The 22,432-nt window shown below is 43.6% G+C and overlaps 1 protein-coding gene across 1 annotated transcript in view; it reads right to left on the bottom strand.

The window, feature by feature from the left end:
• Positions 1-12,469: 12,469 nt before the first annotated feature.
• The window catches only part of cps1 (carbamoyl-phosphate synthase 1, mitochondrial), a 55,658-nt gene continuing 45,695 nt past the window's right edge, over positions 12,470-22,432 (bottom strand). The window contains exons 33-38 of the mRNA XM_071923138.2: positions 22,154-22,228; positions 21,884-21,982; positions 15,580-15,639; positions 15,205-15,317; positions 13,932-14,061; positions 12,470-13,669 (exon numbers count right to left, since the gene is read on the bottom strand). Coding sequence (XP_071779239.2) covers positions 13,523-13,669; positions 13,932-14,061; positions 15,205-15,317; positions 15,580-15,639; positions 21,884-21,982; positions 22,154-22,228 — 624 coding nt within the window. The 3' untranslated portion in view covers positions 12,470-13,522. The remainder of the gene's footprint in view (positions 13,670-13,931; positions 14,062-15,204; positions 15,318-15,579; positions 15,640-21,883; positions 21,983-22,153; positions 22,229-22,432) is intronic.

Below are 22,432 nucleotides of genomic sequence, written 5' to 3'. Positions count from 1 at the left end.
AACTCGGCTCACATCTAAACCAGGCCTCCGTCTTCAAATGACACAAATATGCTACTCTCTCTCTCTCTCTCAGAGCTTAGGAGAGAATGCCATGACATGTGAAACTGTAAATTGTACGCTACTAGGGAGTACAACCCTTGTCCACTCTTAATTACTGAAAAGAGTCGGTGAAGAGAGCTTTCCCCGCTGCAGAATTGTCATCATTTGGTTCTTCCACATCCACAGAGGAAAAAAATCTGCCACACTATACCTCACAGCAAGACAGACAGAGCTCCAATTAGGTCCAAATTAGGCTCTTATTAGTCGGCGCTCTCTCTAACCGCTCGCCGGACTGAAGGAAAGAGTCAAATCGGGCTTTCTGGCCGAGGGATGAACCTTTACAACGCTCTGCAGGCTGCTGCAGGTGCAGCAGTAAGGGGAGGGAGTGTGTCGGCTAATTGAGCATAGAGCAGATAATCAATACCCTGTGTGTAACTACACTATCAAGACCAGTGTTTCCTCCCAGCAAGTTGTTCGCTTTCCCTTAAACGCATGCACATACTGCAACATCATCCGTTACACACTAGTGTGTTTCTTTAAGTCAGTATTTTTACTTTTACCTAAGTATGTTTTGACTGAGGAAAGTTCCCTACTGTTACACGGTTAGATATCATGAACCTGTGATTTTCAACGCATTCCATTTAGTGATAAATGTTGTAATTTACCTTTTTGTTGTGTCCACTTTCCTTCAGCCTGCCTCATTTACTTCTACTTCAGTTATCAATTTCCTACATTTCCCAGAATGCCTTTCGACAACCCTCAGAGGACATGCCTGAACTTGTTGCATTCAGCTGTGGGTTTTATGCGTAGGTGGAGCGAGCAATTCGAGTAAGAGGAACAAAACAAGACAAAACATGTATTGTGGCTGCATTGCATTCTGGTCTATTTCTAGAGGAAAGCAATATCCTAAATAAGATCTCCTCTTCCTCTCATTTACTTCTAGACATTTTTGACCATTTTCTCACAGAAATTCTGCCCAGCCTTGGATTGTCTCACTCTGGTATGTCATGCTTCTCACTTAGCTCTTTCATTTTTTTCCTCACGTCTTAATATGCTCTCATTCTATTCTAAGTCTCTAATGGGTCATTAAGGAGAAACATCTCAGAAATCTTTCAGCAATTTGTAGCTATCTACAAATGAGACATAATGCTTTTCTTTTGCCTTACTTCTTACACTTAATGCAGATATTCTCATATACATCTCTTTGTTAATCCTAGAGGGAGAAGAAAGAATTTAGATAACAGTGATCCTAGATGAATACAATATTGAGATATGCAATATTTCTCCAGACATAAAGAAATGGTGATGTGAAGCAACAGATCATATGGATTGAGGCTACTGGGTGGAGAACTTGGTCTCTCTGCCTCTTCTATGATGGATTTCTCCCTGTATGACTATTGAACATAGAGATAAAACAGTGTCGGGGTTAAATGGTGAGTCAAGAAGGAAGCCCTCGCTCGTTGATTCTGAGGGACTGACACCAAAACCTAAAAAATATACACCACCAAATAACAAAATGGACCCAGAAATGCAAGGTACATCACAGTGTTTTTAGGTTTCCTTTAAGTATTGTATTTTGCTACATTTTAAACTGCATCTGGAAGACAGAGCAGGGATGTGGAGAACCCACCATCTTCTACTGCTGCTCATTTCCCCATGTGGAGGCTTTGTAGTTGCATCACAAATCTCCCAGCAACCACAAGTGGCGCCATCATGGAGGTCCACTGGAGAATTGGCTGTGCACAAATAATGTATTATATACTGTATAACAACCAGGCTAGAAAAAGAGAGATACCTGAAAAAAAAATGGTTGTGGTGTGGGTGTAGATCCATTTAGTAACATATAAGTAAAAGTGAATAGTTTGATAAGATAGATTTGTTTCCACATTCAGGTTACTGTGACACAGTAAACTGTCTTGTCTTTAGCCCCAGTCACCCCAAAACACTGAGTTGTAGCTTGAGAAGAGTCCACTCAGTTTTTTTTTTTTGTGATCAAATTTTTATTTTGTTTCTTTACAGTGTAACGATAATAAACCATATACACATACCCGCATGTATCACATTCATATGTGTCCATACATCTCCATAACACATTGTTGCGGACAGTGTAATTCAAGAGAGAAAAAAAAAAGAAAGAAACCTAACATTTTATCCCACCCTCCCCTCCTCTCCCCTCCCCACCCTAGCTTACTCCCTTCCCCTCCCCTGGCTGGCTTCGGATAACTCCCTATGCATGCCTACGTAATACCTAGGCATATAGCATAGGAGAAAAATAATAATAAAAATAAAAAATGAAAAAATAAATAAATAAATACATAAATAATAATCTAATCAAATAATAATGATAATAATAGTAATAATAGGACTAGAGTCCACTCAGTTGAACAGTTAGCTAGCTAAATAGCCAGCAAGCTAACTCAGCAAGCAATGTTAAATGTTAACATGCAACTATTAGCCACCATTACTACCTATGTAACATTAGCTATTATGCAAATGTGATGTGTTAACATTAACAAAGACTTTGATAGTTGGCTGATACGATGGTTAGCTAGCTACTAACAAGTTCACATTTAAACACAAAATGGATCAGGTGTTTCAATGGTGAAATGATTAATTAGCACAGAAATGAACCATTATTTCATATTAATGTTGAGGCAACTGAATTAGAAATGCAATCAGTTGTTTTCAGCCTTTGCTGCTATGAGCTGAAGACCTCCAATATGGCTGCCAGAGGACGCATTGCAACGAATCACCGGAAGGCCATCTATTCTCTCAAAGTGTTATGTGTGTGCTTACATTTGTGCATATGTGTGTGTGCAGACATAATATATGCGTAGCCTGGATAAAAGAAGCAGAGAAAATAGGTGGGGAGTGCCGCTGCCGCCTCCACTGAATATGAATGGTAGGGATCATCTGTATTTTAACGAGGGTAATCGATGAGCGCTCTCATCTCATTATGGTTTTCATTCCCATATCCAAGCAGCCATTACTCCTGTGGGCGCCGCTGCCACTGTACCACTAACCTGTCATACCTGGCAACCCCCGCCACCTCCCCCTCCTCACACACACACACACACACACACACACACACACACACACACACACACACACACACACACACACACACACACACACACACACACACACACACACACTCCCCTCTGCCAGACGTAATAAATGCTATTGTTCCTCATCGCCAGGGAATGTTAAATTGAAAATGGCTGAGACAAGCTGCCTGGGGTTGCATCAGAGAACAGACGACCTCTCTCTCACTGTTTAGCCCTTCAGCTTTTATAATTAAGCGGAGGACATTCTGAACAGCAAAGAGAAGATGGCACCCGTGCCGCTGTCATGCACAGACGATGACGGGAGCTAAGAGGGAAGCAAATCGACAAGCACTGAGGTAAAACACCTATAAATAGAAGACGCAGGAACGCGGCACGGCTCGAAAATGGCAACCCGTCCCGGGGTTTGAACCTGCAAACTTCGGAGCGGCGTAAGCTTTACCGGCAGAGGTAGAGGGACGGCTTCAGCGTGGCTCAAAGGCAGAGGAGAGGCGAGGCGAGGGTTCAGACATAACAGTAGCCCATGGTGAAATATTTACTTGGCCTAGATTCATATCTAATGAGCTTAAAGAAACCCGTTACGTAACCGAGCCGGCGTTAAATGTTTAATGCCGCCTTGCGTTGTTCTGAACACACTGGAGACACCCGCTCTCGTCTTTAAATGAGCTCATCTCTCTCTTCCCTCATACAGAGTGTTCGCCCAGTTCAGTTTGAGCATCTGTATAGCTTCCACCGATACTACAGATCCCTCCTGTGGCCCTCTGAACGCAATATTGGGGATATCCTCGCCGTGTTGGATGCTTGTGTTGGGCAGCAAACACATTAAATCGATCGCTTTCAGAGTCACAACGCAGGCTAACTCTGGAATAGCCTCCAACGCGCCATCTGCTGTACATCTTCAAATCTTTTACAGGGTTGTTGCTACTATTAATTATGTTACGCGAGTCTGACTTCTGCAGCTGGCTAGTTAGAAGTTTCCCCCTCCCATATGTCTGCTAGGCCTGTCTCAGTGGGAGCCGCGTGGTGACTTGAGCCATTGTTCTTACATGTCTCTAATTAGCTGCGAGCACGCCGGCTCTACTCTTGTAGCTTGTCTTTAAGTCCCGGACTTCCAAGGCAACCTCTCAGCACTCAGATCTGCGCTCCGCACCCCAGGGCCCGAGAGAGAGAGGGAGCGGGGATAAAACACAGAGATCTGCAGCTCCGAGGCAGAGCTTTTGATGAGTCTAATAATCTAACAAAATCTGTCGTTTTCATGAAAGGCTTTTTGATTCTGTTTTTTTTTAGGCTTTTTCTCGCCGGGGCCCTGCGCGTCTGTGTCACTGAAGGCGAACTGGCCAGAGATGAGTTGCTCAGAGACCAATAAAGCCCCGTGGTTCCCGAGGAAATGCGGCTTAACCGTTTCGGCTTCGCGATGATGCCGCTTTTGTTGTGTCAATCCCTGTTCGGGGTCTGACTTCTACTCATGTTTGTTAACAATCGACCGACTCCGCTCACCCCGCCCCGCCATTCAGCAAGGAAGACGATACGGCCAAAAGCTGCCGCAGGAGCTGGATTCAAAAGACGTCTCCACGCGAGCTCTTTTGAACCTTGAACCGCTTTTGACTTCAATTGAACGATCGTATTTTTTTAAACAACAAGTATCTCGCGGGCAGAACCACCCATTTGTTCTTCCTCTTTTCCCCCCCTCCCCAAGAACTTCATTTTCCTAGAACACTTTTGATCTTTAGAGCGACCACGATGGGTTTTCTGACGAGAAGCGGTTCGCGGAACAGATACCCGACCTGACGGCGTTCAAAATTGTCTCGCCACATCCCGCGCAGGGTATTGTAATTCGGTACGTATACGCTGGTTTGTTATAGGCCCAAGTCCTTTCCAGCTTTGTAGACCTACTTTAATAGTTGAATATCTGTGTAAACTCATGCCGGAGCGCAGAGGGGTTAGGGGCTTCAGTACCCCTCATAATCCAAAGATACCGCCAGTAGAGCTCTCCCCGGTGCGTCTTTTAGAGCTTTGCTGTGGCTTACTGCAGTTTTAGCAGGCTAGACAGGTTTTCCCCAGCAGCACAATTGTGTGCAATGTGTGTGTGTGTGTGTGTGTGTGTGTCTCTCTCTCCCTGCTAGCAGCACAGCACACCTTAACTTTGGCATTCTAGACAAAGCTCGAGCTAAAACCTTCACGGACCGTACAGGGAAATCGCTCCTACACTGCCGGAATACTAACGCCGATCCTCCGCCGCGTTTAATTGCGCCCCCTTCAAGCTAAACAAGGGGTGTGATGGAGCTTAGTGCAAGTTTTGTTATGCTGATTGCAAAACACACTCTTCGGAGCCCTCAATCTCCAAGTCCTCCCGCGAAACCTGAGGGGAAAACGCCACAAAAAAAGGAAATTTGCCATCACTCTCGTTTGTCTCGCAAAGTATTCCTAATGGTACCTTAACAAGAAAGACTGTAATTTAAAAGGTATAATTTAAGCGGGCTCGTCAAGCAAGCTAAAGTAGATGGGCATTTGATGTGATTCAGAAGTAATTAGAGTGTGTGTGTGTGTGTGTGTGAGTGAGAGAGAGAGAGAGAGAGAGAGAGAGAGAGAGAGAGAGAGAGAGGGGGACTCAGCTGGGTTTTGTTCATTTTTTTGTCAGAGACACACAGCTGTCCGACCATTTAGACCAGCCAACCTCCCCATAATCACAGAGGAGTCAAGAGAGACTCATAGCGAGCAGATTGTGAACTCCTCAGTCCTTTGAACTACTGTCAGTTGACTGCGAGGCACTTTGGCACAAAGCGCTACTGGCTGCAGCGGCTACATCTCTCCCTGTCCTCGCGCGCCCATCCAGCGCTAATCATCCCCATCATCCATCCATCCATCCTTTTTCTCCACTGCTCGTGCCTGACGTTTAACTACTGAATGAATTTAGATGGAACATTTCCTGTGCACTTAAACCAAATCACTTTAGACATAATGATTTAGTGTGATCATTAATTCCAAGATGGCTGCGTTACCAATACACAGGACCTGGCGTAGCTAACCGCAAGGTGCTGTTTAGGATGAGGATGTAGAATTGCATTCAGCACCTGACATTTGAACATGACAACTCCGTCCAGGATTGGCTGAAGAAAGAGGAACCGGAGCTACTGGCCGATTCCACTGGCGTTATTTATTCTTGTTGGGGGATGTGGAGAGCTGAGTTTTCCGACATCACTAAAGTGCTGGAGTTTTCAGTCCTGAAGTGGAAGAAGCAGGAATGCCAAGGTACACGGACGGCACGTCTGCCGCTCCCGTCTGTCTAGCCACACAGAAAGCATGAACCAGGCCTTACACCTACACGCAGAAAAATAATGGTCCGAACTGGAACCGAAAATGGGAGTCATGCAATAGAAGAACAATTTCTGGTTCCACAAAGAACCTTTCAAGAACCTTTTAATATCCCAAAGAACCATTTCTTTGCAGTTATTTTACCTATTGACCTAGGTTAAAAGGTTCTTAGAATAGAATAGAATAGAATAGAATAAACTTTATTGTCCAGCCAAGGCAGGAAAATTGTTGTTTAATTCTTAGTTAGGGTTAGGTTTAGTTTTAGTATATATTGTGCAATTGCAAATGAGGCTATACAAGGGCAGATAAACAAAAACACAATGCAGGTGTCTAAGCAAAGGAGCGCAAAAATGGTTCTTTAAAGAACCTTGGTCTTTGTGGAACCAGAAATGGTTCTTCTATGGCATCACTCCGAAGAACCATTTTCGATTCCAGCTCGCACCTTTATTTTTCTATGTGTAGTGCAGGACCTAGTCTTGTAGTCTCGCCTCATATATTAGAACCTCACCATCCACCTCAGCAGCAATAGGCTAATCGGACAGATGACCGTCTATAATTCAAATACTAATATGATATGGACTGAGGTTCCTATAAGCACCTTAATGCTAAAGTCAACATTGTTCAGTTGCAAGGCATTGGTGCAATGAGGGCTAAGATGCTTTTGAGCTTTGTCTTCCACACCAGGTTTACATATGCATGAAGTCTATAGGCCCTGACACACCAAACCGACTTCAAAGAACCAGCGGCGACGAAGGCCGACTGTTGCGTCGCCTCACGTCGCCTGTGTCTGGTCCAAAAAGTTGCACTTGAACACACCGCAAAGACTACACCCGACGGCCAACTAGCACGTACGTTCTGCGCCTGCGTGAGGGGAAATAACTCTCCATACCTTATGTCTGATAAGAAGTTGCAAATGGCACTGGCGTTGTCAGCCCTTGGTCTTTTGGTTGTGGAAGAAGAAAGGAAGAGGCGGAGGCGAAAAATAAGGAGAAACCGCACTAAATGGGTGAAATCATGAATAACGTTACTCCAGGGACAGGCTCAAGGGGCTTTCCCGAACCTGTGTCGAGAGCTGGAGATAAATGAAACCTCCGATTTTAAAAATTTCGCTCGGCTCTTTCCTGTTCAGTTCCACATGTTGAAGGAATTTATCAGTCCAATCATCTAGAGGCAAAACACGAACTACCAATCAGAGTGATCTCTCTCACCGACGGCTCCGACGCCGATTCAACATGCTCAATCGGCCGAAAAGACGGCGACAGGGTCCGACTAGTGCCGACGGTGCGGGACACACCGCAAAAACTAGGGACACCGACGCTTACCGACGGCCCGACGTTGGCCGACGGCCGACCGTCGGCCTGGTGTGTCAGGGCCTTATGTTACCTGTTATTACAGCAACAACATAACTCACTGTAAGTGACTGCAAGACCCATGAGGTGAATGGAAGCTGTCAAACAATAGGTGATTGTGTTGTAGCAGCATGGAAACACATTATGGCAATCACCTCTTTGTATAGATGGCAACTGGAAGCCCCTGACGGCCTGGGAAACAATTAAGCTGCACAGTCACAATTGGAACGGGACAACATTACGGCTAATGGGGTGGCGTCTTGCTGCCGCAGAATGGTATTTACCACATGCCAACGCAGGCTTGGGCGGGGAGTAAGGACTGAAGCTGTGTGGAGCATTAAAATCACGTATTCAACGATCCTGTTGTGTTCATTAACGCTTGAAAGTGTGTGTTAATTTCTGTGTGTGTGTGCTGGCAGGAGATTGCTAACCTGCACTCCACTAGGCCTGTTGTGTAGCCAATGTGATACACACTACAGTGTATATATATATATATCTATACTGCTGCCTAATTGGATTTTAATGCATAGTCACACGTTAACATCCCTCTGTACCACTCCTGCACACACACCCCTACGCCCGTTCTCTCCCTCCCTATCTCTCACACACACTAGCACTGTAGCACAAACTGTGTCACCCACTTCCCTCCCTCACACACACACACAAGGTTGAAACACCATCTCCTCCTAATTCCCTAAGGGTATTCACTTCTCCCCGGGTGGGCTGCGCACTGCGGCGGGGCGGGGGGTGGGGGTGGGGGGGTTGTAGGGAGCAGGCAGCCAATGACGCTGCCCCCTCATCTATAGCTGCCAATCAGATCTGCATAAAGCGAAAAAAAAAAAAAAAAAAAAAGGGCCTATGTGACTCACCCCAAGAGGGATGCAACATCTTCTACCTCCCTGCCCCTGCCCCCCCTCTCCACCCTCGCCCCCGCCTCCATAGATAATTCATTTGGCCCAGCATGACAAATGCATGTCAATTAGCCAGGTTTATTTTTTCCTTGGATGAGAAACAGCGGGTCCCTCTTCATGCCAGAGGAGCGTGGTGAAACAGTGCATTATTTAGCATTCCTGGACACGGCTGCTCAAACTGCGCGGCGTCACTCTCCCTTTAAAAAGAGGAAACAGTCTGACGGCGGCGATTATTCCGTTTGATTTGAGCAGTCTTGTGTTTTCTTTGTTAGCGGGGATAAATATTAAGTTTGTCTGCTGCGTTACCTCTGTGATTGGCCTTAGTTTCCCCATCGCTCGTTTACAAGCCCTCATGTTCAATGTATCAACCTTCGCTGTTGAATGTAATCAGCTTTGCGAGGAGCTACAGCTGGGTCTCCCCTCCCATCTGTCGTAGCCGCTAGTTACAAAGAGAGACAAAACGGCTACCAGTATTCCACACCAGGGCTGGATTCAATTCACTTTCATTTCACTTAATTCAGGAATTCTTCAAAACGCAGAAAAAGCCCAAAAACCTCTCATATCTAATCTACTATAAATGATTCAGAATGAGGACCATATTGAGCCTACTCTGCCACGCACACACTCTCTCTCTCACACACTAGTGATGGAAAATCCATGGACGATTCTCGAACGAGAGGAGCTGTGAGCCGTGTTAATCATATATTTTGTTTGCATATTTAATAAACACCTTTTATATTTATTCGTTTCATTCACCATTCAACTGCTTTGACATACAAGTGTAGAGCTGGAGCATATGCAGAGTAAAAAAAATTAAAAGTCTTTTGCATAATGTGCAGCAGATTTGGATGACCTGGAAGTCTCTAATATTTCCTATTTCACTTTTGTGTTGTTTTTTATTCATACTCACTTTTTATTTGGCTTAGTCAATTTGTTTCAGTTTAGTTATTGGTAGCATTTCCTATTTTGCAATGTTATATATATATATATATATATATATATATATATACATATGCGATGAACAAGAAATAAATGCACTTGGTTCGTCTAATCTACACCCACCGTTCTCGTTAATTGAGTCTACGTGGTTCTCATTGATTGAAAGATTGCATCCACTTTCATGAGTGTAGGCTGTCCTATAGCAGTACTGGGTAGACATTACATTATTCTCAACTCTCCTAAGTGTATACATAGAGTGAACGAGAATCATGTGGAGCCAATCCACTCTTTCGACTCTCATTCATCGTTCACCAGAAGTCTTCCCTCTCTCACCACCCACAATGGCCAACTGAATCAAACTAAAGACTCAATTGAACAAATCTTTTCACTGAGTGACTCATAAAGAACCGAATCTCATAAAAGAGTTGAACTTTGCATCACTAAACACACAAGCCAGGGCAACTAATCTCATTTTGAGCTCCCCCTGCTGTTTCAAAAGGAACATCCTACAAATCCTACAGATCCTACAAAATTGCAGCTGTCCAAAATATAAAGATCAGCACCAACATGAACTGCTCCCACTTGCTTATGTGCGGCATTCTATGGCACAAAGCAAAACAGCCCCTCAAGACCTCCTACTGGGCATCTTAGGAGGGATGATTACAGCTAGTTTACCCATACTGTGTTCATGTGAAGATTCATGCCCAGTGGCATCGTCACTTTGATGCTCCAGCTGTCTCCTCTCCGCCCTGGGCTACGCGCAAATTTACATTTCGGAAAAAAAGATGTCTCTCTTCATCTAGTTGATAATAATTCCATCGTCATACCATGTGAAACCAGCAATAAGTCGAGTCCTCATGGAGGAAACCGCTCTGTGCCTCAAAGGCATCTTAACCTACGGTTACATCCCATGACCACAGGCATGTATTTTTGCTGTTTGTCATCACACACATACAAATTCTGTTCTTGCATTGAAATGGAGCCGTTTCATTGGTAATCAGGTTGCAGTTAAGGCATTCGTTTTTACCTGCCCAAGGGAAGGCACGCTTTCATATAGGAGCTGAGACCTCGGTGCACCCATGGGGCCTTCGGGCCAGCACACCCAAAACACATTAATGTGAAAAGCAATTTTTCCAAGATAACAGGGTGAGGTTAAACTTAACGATCCTACACTTTAATCAAAGTGGGATTTGCAGACATACTGCCGAACACAATGTGGGGGTCTACCTGGGAGTTCTTGTCAGCTATGAGCACCACAACCGGCCCTGTTGCTTGGTTACTGTGCCTGCAGTGAATCATGACTCCGGTGGTCCTTGGTAAATCGAGCAGTGGGCTGCTGAGGCAGAATTAGCTCAAATGAACAAGAACCGGGGATGCAAACACACACACACACACCCACATATACTGTATAGTTACCTATATATATTATAGCCTATAATTCATAGTCTATGACAAACTTTTTAGGTCACGTTAAATGCACTAGAAAATAATCTGTAAAGTAACTAAACATACTGTATATGTATTACGTGCATCACTTTCATGAGCACATGAAAGTCGGATATTCTCACATTATGTGAATGCAGCATAAACTCACGAGGGGGGGGGGGGGGGGCAGTCGCAGGATGACATGGAGGGAGAAAGAAAGATGCAGCCCCTCCTCTTCCCCCCGGTCCCGTGTGTCTGAGTCAGTGCAGTGATATCTTGTACAGCTGGCCCATCCCTAGTAGTTAGACAGCCACTACATAATGAATGATGAGAGAAACACAAACATAATGGAGTGTGGAGAAAAAGGGGAGAGAATGGGAAAGGACAGAGAGAGAGAGAGAGAGAGTAAACAACCAACACGTCCACTGGAGACTCTGGTCTCCCAGTCTGGGAAACCAGTCTATCAGCTGGCAAGTCTTTACTTCCTCATTCTGAAACGCCCCGTCTCCTCCTCAAAAAAAATAAAATAAAAAGATCACGATAGCGAAATATTTCCAAAAGATGACACGTTTGTATCCCAGAGGAACTGTGCTAGACTTGTATAGATTTTGACTTGTTTCATGTCTCGGAGCCAGGTGAAAAAAAAAGAAAAAAAAGTTCCTTGGGTTTTCAAAGTGAAAAAGAACGCCTTATATCTGACTGACAAAGCAAGGCAGAATGAAGATATTACTCTGATCTTTCTCTCTCTCTCTCTCTCTCTCACACACACACACACACACACACACACTCTTCTATCTATCCTTGGCAAAAATGACCAAGAACTTTGAAACTCTGCCCTAGAAAGTAAGGTGGGCTTTGATGAAGTCTTCTTGTTCTGAATAGAGAATAATTGTGCACTTTTGTGGATGTAGACATACAAGCCCCACCAACAGAAACAGTGGGCAGGTCAGTAAGTTAAGATTACTCCATGCTGTATATTGAAGTCAGATCCGGCAGTTTCAGAGGGTTGTGCTTTCACTGAGGGTTTTAAATGCATATTGCTGGCATTAATACACTGATAGCAATTGTTCCACAACTATTGCAACTGAATCAGTTTTTAAACTGCAGTGAAAATAATGCCTCTATTTCAGAGTCAGTACTTGGTAGCGTTGTGTTATCCTCTTGTACCCAACTGTTCTTTATATTGCTGTATAACAATACACCATCTCACCTACCTGCAGTTGTACTGTGCCTGAATAGGCTGATTCAAGCAGAGGCTGTTGGTGTGGGAGGAAAAACACCTACTTTTTAACGCATTTCCAACACAAACACAGCTTAAGACACACACACACACGGCAAGCGTCCCCTGAGAGAAGACTTCATATTAAAGTGGATTCAGAGCTAATAAACATATTGTGGGACAAAAAAAAAAATGAACAAAAATGCAAGAGAGTTCTGAATACTTTTATATCTGGTTTGTATGCAGGAAGAGTACAATGTTTAAATGCAGAGCAGGTTCAAATGCAGACTCAGTTTTTAACATATATACACATAGAAATCTAAAAATATGAACAGATCAGTTGTCATAAAACTTTCAACCTTGGATTAGGTTTTAAGGCTGGAGCTCTTTGGAAAACAGCAGTTCCTTGTATCATGAAAAATGACTAAGGCAGACTCATGCATTAGCTACATTATAGCTAATGTACGTACAGTTGCTTATGAGACACGCTTACAGAACATACTGTATACATGTGATTTCAGTTGGGTCCACAACACCATCTTTAGTCCGAAACCAAAATGCACGAATGAGGTGGAGTGACCTAATGGTCTGGCCTTTGACCAGACCATTAGTGTTAAAACGAGCTCAGGGAGAGCCGAGCGGCGGGGAGGTTTCATCGCTACAGAGACCAATAAAACCGAGGCGCAGAAATTTTCAAAGTTGTCTGAAAAAAAAAGGGCACTGGTTATCAATAAAAAGAGAAAATACAACCGCGCTGGCACTGTAACAATGTAATGCACCAGTGGAGTGCAAACAAGAAAACAAAGACACGCCGCCCTTAGGGATCTGCTTTCATGAGAAAGCAGCGCAAGTACCGTTTCCCCTGATGCATCGACATCCAGCCTCCTTAACCTGTGTTAAAAGAAAGTAGTATAATCCCTTGAAGCCTGGTATCAATCAGAGTGTTTTGGCCCCGGAAACTAAAGTCAGGCTGCAACTCCTGTCACTGAAATAGCTCAACATCTCCCTGACATCACAGGACAGGAACGAGAGAGGTGGTGAGTTGTTGCGAAATTATTTAGGAACCACGTGTCCCTATATGCTTGCATCTGATACTGCTGCTTCACCTACTGGTGAAATCACACTAGAGGAAGAAAACCAATCTGAAGTTCCTAGCCTCACACAGCTTCTCCACCAGAACTTACAAGAAACCACGGAGAAGTCATTTTGGAGGATTCAGCCTCTCGAAACTCGAAGTCCTACTCTTTTTTTTTTTTTTTTTTTTTAACAAGAAGCATCTTGCAAGCCGTGTGTCCTCGCGGCCTGCTGGTCGGCCGCTCTCTGTTGGCTTTCTTTCTGGCGGTAGTGGAAGAGGCTGGTGGTGTCGAGCTCCCCGGCGTAGCGGATGGCCTCCGCGAACAGCTTCACCACCTGGGTCACACACGCAAACCATTCCCATGCGCACAACAAAAATGAAAGCTGGTTTTTCATAGTCCAGCAAGGGTGGAGAAGATCCAACGCTTCTTGAATTTTACTTGAATTTCTTGAATATTTGGACTTGCACGTGAATCGAGCAAACCTCATGCAATACTCTTGACTACTAGCAGTTCTAATACTAATACTACTAACAGGTCTAATAGTAATCATCCCTACAAACTGATCTCCAGTCGTTGGTAGTGTGACAGTTCCTGACCTGATAGTTTGTGATGAGGGGGACACCGTGGTCCACAGCCATTCTGCGGATGAGGAAGTTATCCTTTAGGTGGCGCGTGTTGTTGTTGGGCAGGTTAACCACCAGGTCGATGTGGCCCTCGTTAATCAGTCTGCACAAACACACACACACACACATACAAACACACATAGTGTCATAGAATCATGGGATCAAAGGAATATCAATGTCATTCATTTTAAGACTAATCCAAACACTTTGGTAGTGAAAGTTGGGATTGAAATTCAGGCAATGGCTGGCGTTAGCATAGGGATTGATCAGGCAGTTTCTAATGATCAACAACTTGATCACAGACTTGGAGTTACAAATGGCACATGGATAATCAAGGCAGAAAATTAGCTTTGACTGGAGTGGAAACCAGATTTTAATATTGAGTAGTTGTATCGCTGCTAATAATCGGTGCTAAGTTTTCTGTTGTATCCTCATTATGGCATCACACACACAAAAAAGAAAAGCCCCGGTGTCAGTGTTGCCCTTTCCATTTGAAGGCCTCTAACAGACAGCGTGGCATCGGGGCTGAATGCTAATACAAACATGGAGGACAGACAACAGTGACGACAAAGGTGATGCTAAATCCTCTGCAAACAATCGTCCAATCCTCCGTGCCTCCTGATGCCAGCGCTCTGTGTGTATTGTCTTAGAGTGGGCTTATTTCATTCCCTTTGCATCCTCCTCTTCACCAAATCATTCCCAAGCATATGGTCCAGATGGCTTCATTTTAGCATGATCATGACTTGTTTGTGGAATCATCACCTGAAAATTGCAGTCGCTTCCAGCAGGCCTGCTGCCATTATTCTGCATGGCTACAACTTTTGAAGAAGGTTGTACCTCTGATAATTGAACAAGCTCCTGACTAAAGCAAAAGTGACTCGTGGAATAAAGTCAGTGTTAAGTTTGGAGCAGGACTGGGGTAAATCCAATCAGTTTCACTTTATATTCTATCAGCTAAAATGTAAATCGAAACGGTCCTTGATTTACTAATGATAGAGCATATTCACTCTATTTTTCCTTTATCATTGGCTAGAGCCTAATTAAGGCCAAAACGGCTGAAATGTCCCTGCGGCTTTTTTGGTTTCCCCATGCTTGACTTTGCTTTGACATAAGACCTTTCTCATCCCCTTACAGTAGTGCCTTGATTTTTTGGAAAAGCCCAGCCTTTTCCACCATTTTCACGTGTAGGACTGTTTTTGAGTCCAATGATTTAAAAATGTAATCCTGAAAATGAAAACTTCCCCACCTGTTAATACTGGACAAACTGGTGTCTTCTCCCTTCTGGGTGGGCCAGGCTACTGGAGTGGCGGGCACGTCATTGGCGCACAGCCAGGCTGAGGTGGCCTCGGTAGCATAGAGCTGCAGAACAGAAGGCACGTGTTAGAGGAATTTCCCTTAAGCATCATCACCATATACAGTATGTCATACCAACACTTAGGGAAATCAAGGATAAGTCTTAAGTATTAATGTAAGGGCAGTATGATGACCAGAATGGAAAGGAAGCTTCATCAACCACATTTCATTCAATTGCTTTAGATCCAATCAAGTATGGCTTTTGTGTTGCCTGTGAATGAGGAACCAAGGCTGTGGTGTTCCAAACAGGCAAGATTTCAGTCCTCACCTTGAAGCCCTCCTCTTTCAGCTGGTGCGCTGTGGCCAGGAAGTTGGGTCGGAACGAATGCTGCAGGGGAGGGAAGGAGACAAAGAAAGAGAATGACATAACAAGAGAGTGCTATTGGGAGCTAGATATACACAAAGAGAGGAAGTGCCTTCCTGTGGCATTCCCTGTTCATCCAAAATGGTCCAGAGCAATGGCAGGAGATACAGTCCATCACCTACTGCCCATTAGTGCAAGTTCCCCCTTGAATCTCTCAACAGTCGTGATGTGCATCCACAGCGCCTTCAGCGTGGCCGCTGGTAATCGCGGCTGTAGATGCGTGGCCGTTCTCCAGCTGCGTCAGGTCAGCCGTTGGAGAGCGGGCAGGCTGAGCGCAGCCTCGGTGACTAATGGATATTTCACACTGTCGTGCCCTACCTGCGGCTCCGATTAGAAAACAACGTCGCAGTAATAACACAGACATTGACCCTGGTGTAATATTGCGGATCCACTCCCGGAATGGAGCAGCGCTGGAAGTGATGGATGAAAAAACGGTCAACCCCACACACAACCCCCGTGAATAGAAAACACGCGCACGCGAAAGGTGTTCAGGGGTTGACATTATAAAGAAAATTACAAATTACACTGGAAGACGTGGATAAACTGTGGAATTCAGAAATTAGCGGATATTATAAACCATAACTCCGTACTCTCATTTCAGGAACTAAAGAATAAATATAAACTAAAAGACATAGAATTTTTTAAGTATTTGCAATTGAAAAACTGGATAACAGATAACTTTGACCTCAGAAATAGAACTTCAACTGAGATAGGGGAAATTCTAAATAAAAGGGATAAAAAGAGACGATTAGTAGGTGCTGTATATAATATTCTTATCAAAGCTGAGGGCAATGAAGAACTGCTACAGAATATATATAACAAATGGAATAAAGATCTTGGTATGGTAGATGCAAAAAAGAAATGGAAGGAATGTTTACAACTTACATATAAAATTACCACTAATGAAAATTTACGTCTAATACAGTATAAATTAATGACAAGAATATACTATAGTAGAGACAAAATTCATAAGTTTGACCCCAGCTCCTCTGATAGATGTTTAAAATGTGGCACGCAGAGTGACTCCCTCATACATGCCTTTTGGTATTGTGAGAAAATTAGAAAGACTTGGGAGAACATTGAAAAATGGATTTCAAGAACTTGTAATTGTAAAGTAGCATTTTCACCAATGATTTGTCTCTTTCAAAATGTTGGGAAAATAAGATACCCAACTGGATGGCAAATTCTTCATTCGTCATTAGTTTATAAAATCACAATCACCCAGCATCCATAAAATTTAAGGAACCCTGTTTTCGTTTTTATTTTGTTTTGTTGTGTGTTGTGTGTGTGTGTGTGTGTGTGTGTGTGTTTGCGTGGGTGTATGTGTGTGTGTGTGTACGTGTGTGTTTGCGTGTGTGTGTGTATGTGTGATAAGTGTGTATATGTATGTGTGGGTGGGGATGCTATATTACCTGTGATGACAACCATAGGTGACTGTATGATATTTGTGGATGAGCAACTTAAACAGGGTCAAATCATGAAATTTGTCTTCCTTTTTTTTATTTTTTTATTTTTTTATTTTTTTATTTTGAAGAAATGATGATTATGTAACATGTTGAAGATTGAATGTATTGTATTCAGACCCTTACTCACCCAATAAAAAAAAAAAAAAAAAAAAAAAAAAAAAAAGACATTATAAAGAAAAGAGTTCCGCTTGGAGATTTGCTCTTGGTTTGACAACATAATGCTGTGCTGTGTAAGGTATAGCTGAGAGGAATCTGCAGAGAAGAGCTGTTTTATTGTGGAGGTCCTACCCTCCCACCACACGTCCAATACTGCAGCAACCTCTCGGCTCACTGTTGTCCTGTGTTCCTCCAAAGAGTCATAGTTCTGGATCTGTGATGGGCTTTGAGTCCTTCGCAGTTTCAAAAGCCAAAATATTAATTTCTCCCCAAAGCAACACAGTCGAGATGTAAAAAGGGAAGAAAAATTTCAAATTCAACCAAATCTCATCTTAATTGAGTGTCTTATTTCATTAGGGTGCTATCCGAACTGCAGGATTTTTAAATACATTTCCGACACCAGACGTCAGCTTCAAATGACCCACTTAATGGATTCCATCTAGCATACTGAAAGTGCTGAACACTCCTTTGTGAGTGTTTGCTGCCGATTTGCAACTGATTACACTCAAACTGTGTGCCCTTCAGCTCAGTAAACAATTTGCTTGCTGAAATTACTGCTGTCTCACCAAAACCATTCTCTATGAATATGAGTAACGATTGGGCACTCAGTCAGGAGTGAGTAAAGGGAAATAGTGACGTTTTTTTTTTTTTTGCAGGAGGCGAATTGGAATTTGACCAGAACTCACTGAAGGAAGTCAAACTGATAAAAAGCTTTCTTTATGTAATGTCATTGCTTTTCATACATATAAATATTTGCTCGCTGCTATTTTCTCAGGCTGGTAATATCAAATGCCTTCTTTATATATGGTATGTAGCCTTCCTGTCTATGCTTTCAAACAAGCTGGGGATTTCGTCCTTGTCAGGTAACGCTAACTTCATACACCATCACATGAATCTCATATACTTCCGGTCTTCCCCAGGGGTAGAGGTGTAAAGTCCCACACTGACTGCTGTAGTCCCATCGTGTTTATGCTGAAGCACGATGGCACTATATGGTTTTGCGTGGACTATCCAAGTTCGATGCCTATCCATTGCACATGGTCGATAAACTCCTGGATGAGTGAGACACTGCTCGATTCTACCGGGTTACAAGTAGAGTCCCTCATCCAACAGCCTTCTCTACTCTGTTTGGGTTGTACCAATTTGAAAGACAACCTCCACTTCAATGCACCGCTGCCCTTTAAAAAGACGCCCTCAAGTCGGTTTCGGCTCTACCAACTTAACTATTAAGGGACAAAGTCATCGGAAGGGCCTTGCTGACTTGCTTGCTTAAGGCTATCCATCAATATCGATGAGGATGTTGGTCCTTCTATCACAGTGAACGGTTATTAGGGGTATTTTGCTTATGCCATTGCACGTAACTGTGAAGGCCTGGCCAATATGCGACCCACAAGGTTTTGCCATACAAAGGCCAGATGTACACATCACAAGAGAGGACAGCCAGTGCAGGGCACTGATGCCTTTGGGCCTGACACTGGTTCCTCCTCTAATGGTCATCGGAGCATGTGAGCAGAGCTGAGCGACTTGAAATTCTGCTGATCGCTCACGGCATTGTGCAGCACTCTGCTCAGCCTCTGCTTCCCCTCTCCTTTTGTTCCGCTCACCCTCTTGCTCATCTTCTGTACAAACCGTGCTCTGAATTCGCTCCATCCTCTCCCAAAAGTTTGGCATCACCCACATGAATCAGTGAAATCTCATCCTTATAATTTGGCAAAACCTTTCTTATAGTGTGGACACTGTACTGTACGTGCGCATATGCTGTGTGGAAAGGCTGGTTATGATACATTTTAAGGAATAGTTCACCCCACAATGAAAATGATGTAGTACTCATACAACCACCAAACACTGTGATTTAGCTACTGCAGTTCCTTTTCAGCCTTCTCCCAAACAACTGCAGTGGAGAAAACTGGAGCAGGATGGTGTGGTTATGTCTTAAACTTTTATATATATATATGCTCCACACTCTTGGTTGCAGGAGGAAATCCAGGTGTGCCAGTACCCCGTCTGGCTCTCCAGAGTGGATGGCTGGATGCTGCATCACTTCAGTAGGGATTTGGTGTGATCTTTGTTTTTGCTGGCCTTCAGCAGATCTGCATCCAGGAGGCATGACGTAGCCAACACAAGTGTTTTTGAGCAACAGAGGCTTCAATGCTGGGGGTTTCAAATGGGTAAGAATGTCATTGTAGGGGACTTTGTCTTCCCATGTCATGCCCAAGGTCGGCTGGAGGCTGGAGGCCCCAGATGTCCTGGCCTCAAGAACCATGTATGTGATGAAACTCTATAAAGCATCTGATTGAAGCAGTGGTTGAGCACGCTGAGTCAAACATCTCTTCAGTAAGAACACGGAGTGAATGAAGGCCTGGCTTGTAGTAAGATATTTGAGTAGTGGTGAAGCTATTTTTTGGGAAATAGCTTTGAGCTTATTCGGTTTGCTCATAACACTCAATGAGTTTTGAAACAGTTTTGCGACGAGCTTGCCTTGATGTAGGATTTTTTCTTTTATTTTTCCTCTTATTGGTTTTCCCTCTTTCAGAGAACAGAACAGAACAGAGTGCCACAAGCACCAAGGCAATAAAAAAACAGGATTTTTCAGTTAATCCAACTTTGTGTTTGTGTTTTGGTAAATAAAATGAAAACCTGTTTTGTAGTTTCATTCAGTTTCCAGAGTGCTTTCATATTGTTGTTATGGATAAACAGCACATCCATATTAATTGTTGATGCTTAAAATTTCACCCATTAAAAAGTAAAATCCCATTTCAAGCTTGCAACATGCACGTGCATACCCATGACATTTTTGATGATTTTTCAGGGTTTGCTTCATTATTAAATAATTATATTGCATCATTAGTTAAAAATGTTATACCACTTATGATGCAATGATTGCCAGTTAATGCTGCTACCAGTAGAATTTGAATTTGAATTATTTAATGAGTTTGAGTCCCTTACTGGTAGTGTTTTACATCACTGTCGCACAGATCACTCACCACTGGGTAACAGATTTTAATAACTGTTTTATCACTAACTGTCAGTCTTGAACCTCCTCAGCTCGAGGTTCACTCTGGTCTTCCCCTGGGTTTTGTCACTCTCCTTATTCCCTCCTTTTGCCTTTCTTTTTTGTGTTTTATTGAAGAAGGTACAGCTGTTTGGGAGTGGCGTTTTTTCAATGGTTCCGCCATCTGCCATTTTGAGGAGCTTCATGCTGTTCATTCTAAGTGAGGCAGTCCTCTTCCTGTTTTGGTTGATGCCGCATTCACATCACATCGGAAGAAGTGAAGCGGGATGACATCTTGTTGCTACAACTTGGAAGCGTTCACGGATTTAACTACTTTAAACGCCCACATCCAAAATCATTTTTATTTATCATTTTAAAATCAAGCATAGACAAACTGCAGCAGACGCAGTATAGTTGGTTGTATTAGTGGGAATATAACTGATAATTTAAATTTGTATTATCTTGGACGGCCGACATTGGTGGATTGGAAGCCACAAAAATATCCCACATTCCATCTTGTAATTACGACTAGCAGGCTGATGTGAACAATTTGTCAGATTTGTCAGCACCGTCTATTTCTTTATTAAAAGGTGGAGAGGAGTGGACTCAGATACAAGCCCTCCCAATGAACTGTTTGTACATTCTGCAGCCTGCTCTGCTCACCGAGTCTTTTATATGAGACGCACTCTTTGTCAGCAGACAAAGTGCACAAACATACAGACACTTACTATTTATCCCCTGCCCTGCATCTCCCACGCTGTCTCTCTTAAAGCCATAGGAGGTGAATATCATAATCGATGTTGCTGTGTGATGTGGATGTATCAGCCTAATGTGTTGCAGCTAGTCAGTCGTGTTGTGACGGGTGCGTGGCTTCAAGCACTTGTCTTGGAGTGGACCTGTTCCCTAAAGACCACTTAATACAATCAGTGGAGTAAGTGCTATATTAATGCGGCACTAGTCTAACTTCACAGTTTGGCAACCCAAAGCGGCAGCGAGAGATAACCGGTTTTGAAAATTTGAAAGACCTCATTATCAGAAATCATGTAATGTGCTGCAGCGAGTTTATCCAACGTTGGTGATTCCAGCTTTCACTGGACGGAGCGCTTGTTCACTGCTGTTTAGGACAAAGTTTTGCTCTTAACTTTCGATTCATCACTACCTGAGTGAGGAGAATTCCTGCCAGAGTCCATACCCAACAGCAGAACTTAATTTGCGCAACTGAAGGCAAATTCACAGCATTTCACTTCCGAGTATGGGACACTCTTCTCTGTTGCAGCCCCGAATTGTGATTTAGGCTGATGAGATGGGTGTGTTTTGACATAAAATCTTGCCAAGTGCAGTTTTAGTATTTTGAGGCATCTGTCTAAACATAAAAAGGCTGTTTTTAAAGCATCTTTTGATTCACATTTCATCCCCTACCTGAAAACTGTTTCGACTCTTTGCAGAGTCGGCATTTGAAAGGAATGGGGTGTACCTTTTTGTTTTTAGATGGAATAGACAAATGAAAAAGATGTGAGACATACAGTATCTATAATTCTCTTTTGTTAAAACACACACAGGAGCCCAGTGGGCTGCCACCTGGCTGTACTCTTACCTGAATCCCAATCAGGATGCCCTTCTGTGGCAGCTTGAAGCCTGTAGAGAGCATGGCCTTCAGGAAGGCTGAATAGATGTTTGGTCCAAAACAGGCTACCTGCGAGAAAACACATACACACACACACACACACACACACACACACACACACACACACACACACACAAACAAGCATAACTGTTCACCTTGGTCTTCTAAATTGGATGGAAGGAAAAATAAAGAGAGAGATAGCAAAGAAAAGACTGGGTTGTATGGCACCAAGGAACTTACCTCTCCAGTGGAGGCCATCTCACAGCGAAGCACGGGGTCTGCATCCCTCAGCCGCGGCCAGGAGAACATGGGGGCCTGGTGGAAAGGAGAGGGGAGGGAAGGGTTTATTTCTACATGCTGTTCATGGGACATCACCACAAGTGTCGCTGATGGGCGGCTGCTCAAACTACACCTCCCTTGTAAAATGTCACTTTTTAGCTACGACCAGTCACTCTTGTCTGTCAGTTCGTAGGCTCGGTCTGTCAGTCCCAAAAAATTCAAAAAACCCCACTTGACATG

Source organism: Centroberyx gerrardi, chromosome 10 (assembly GCF_048128805.1).
Source record: "Centroberyx gerrardi isolate f3 chromosome 10, fCenGer3.hap1.cur.20231027, whole genome shotgun sequence".
Lineage (NCBI taxonomy): Eukaryota > Metazoa > Chordata > Actinopteri > Beryciformes > Berycidae > Centroberyx > Centroberyx gerrardi.
This window is presented reverse-complemented; position numbering and strand designations above follow the sequence as displayed.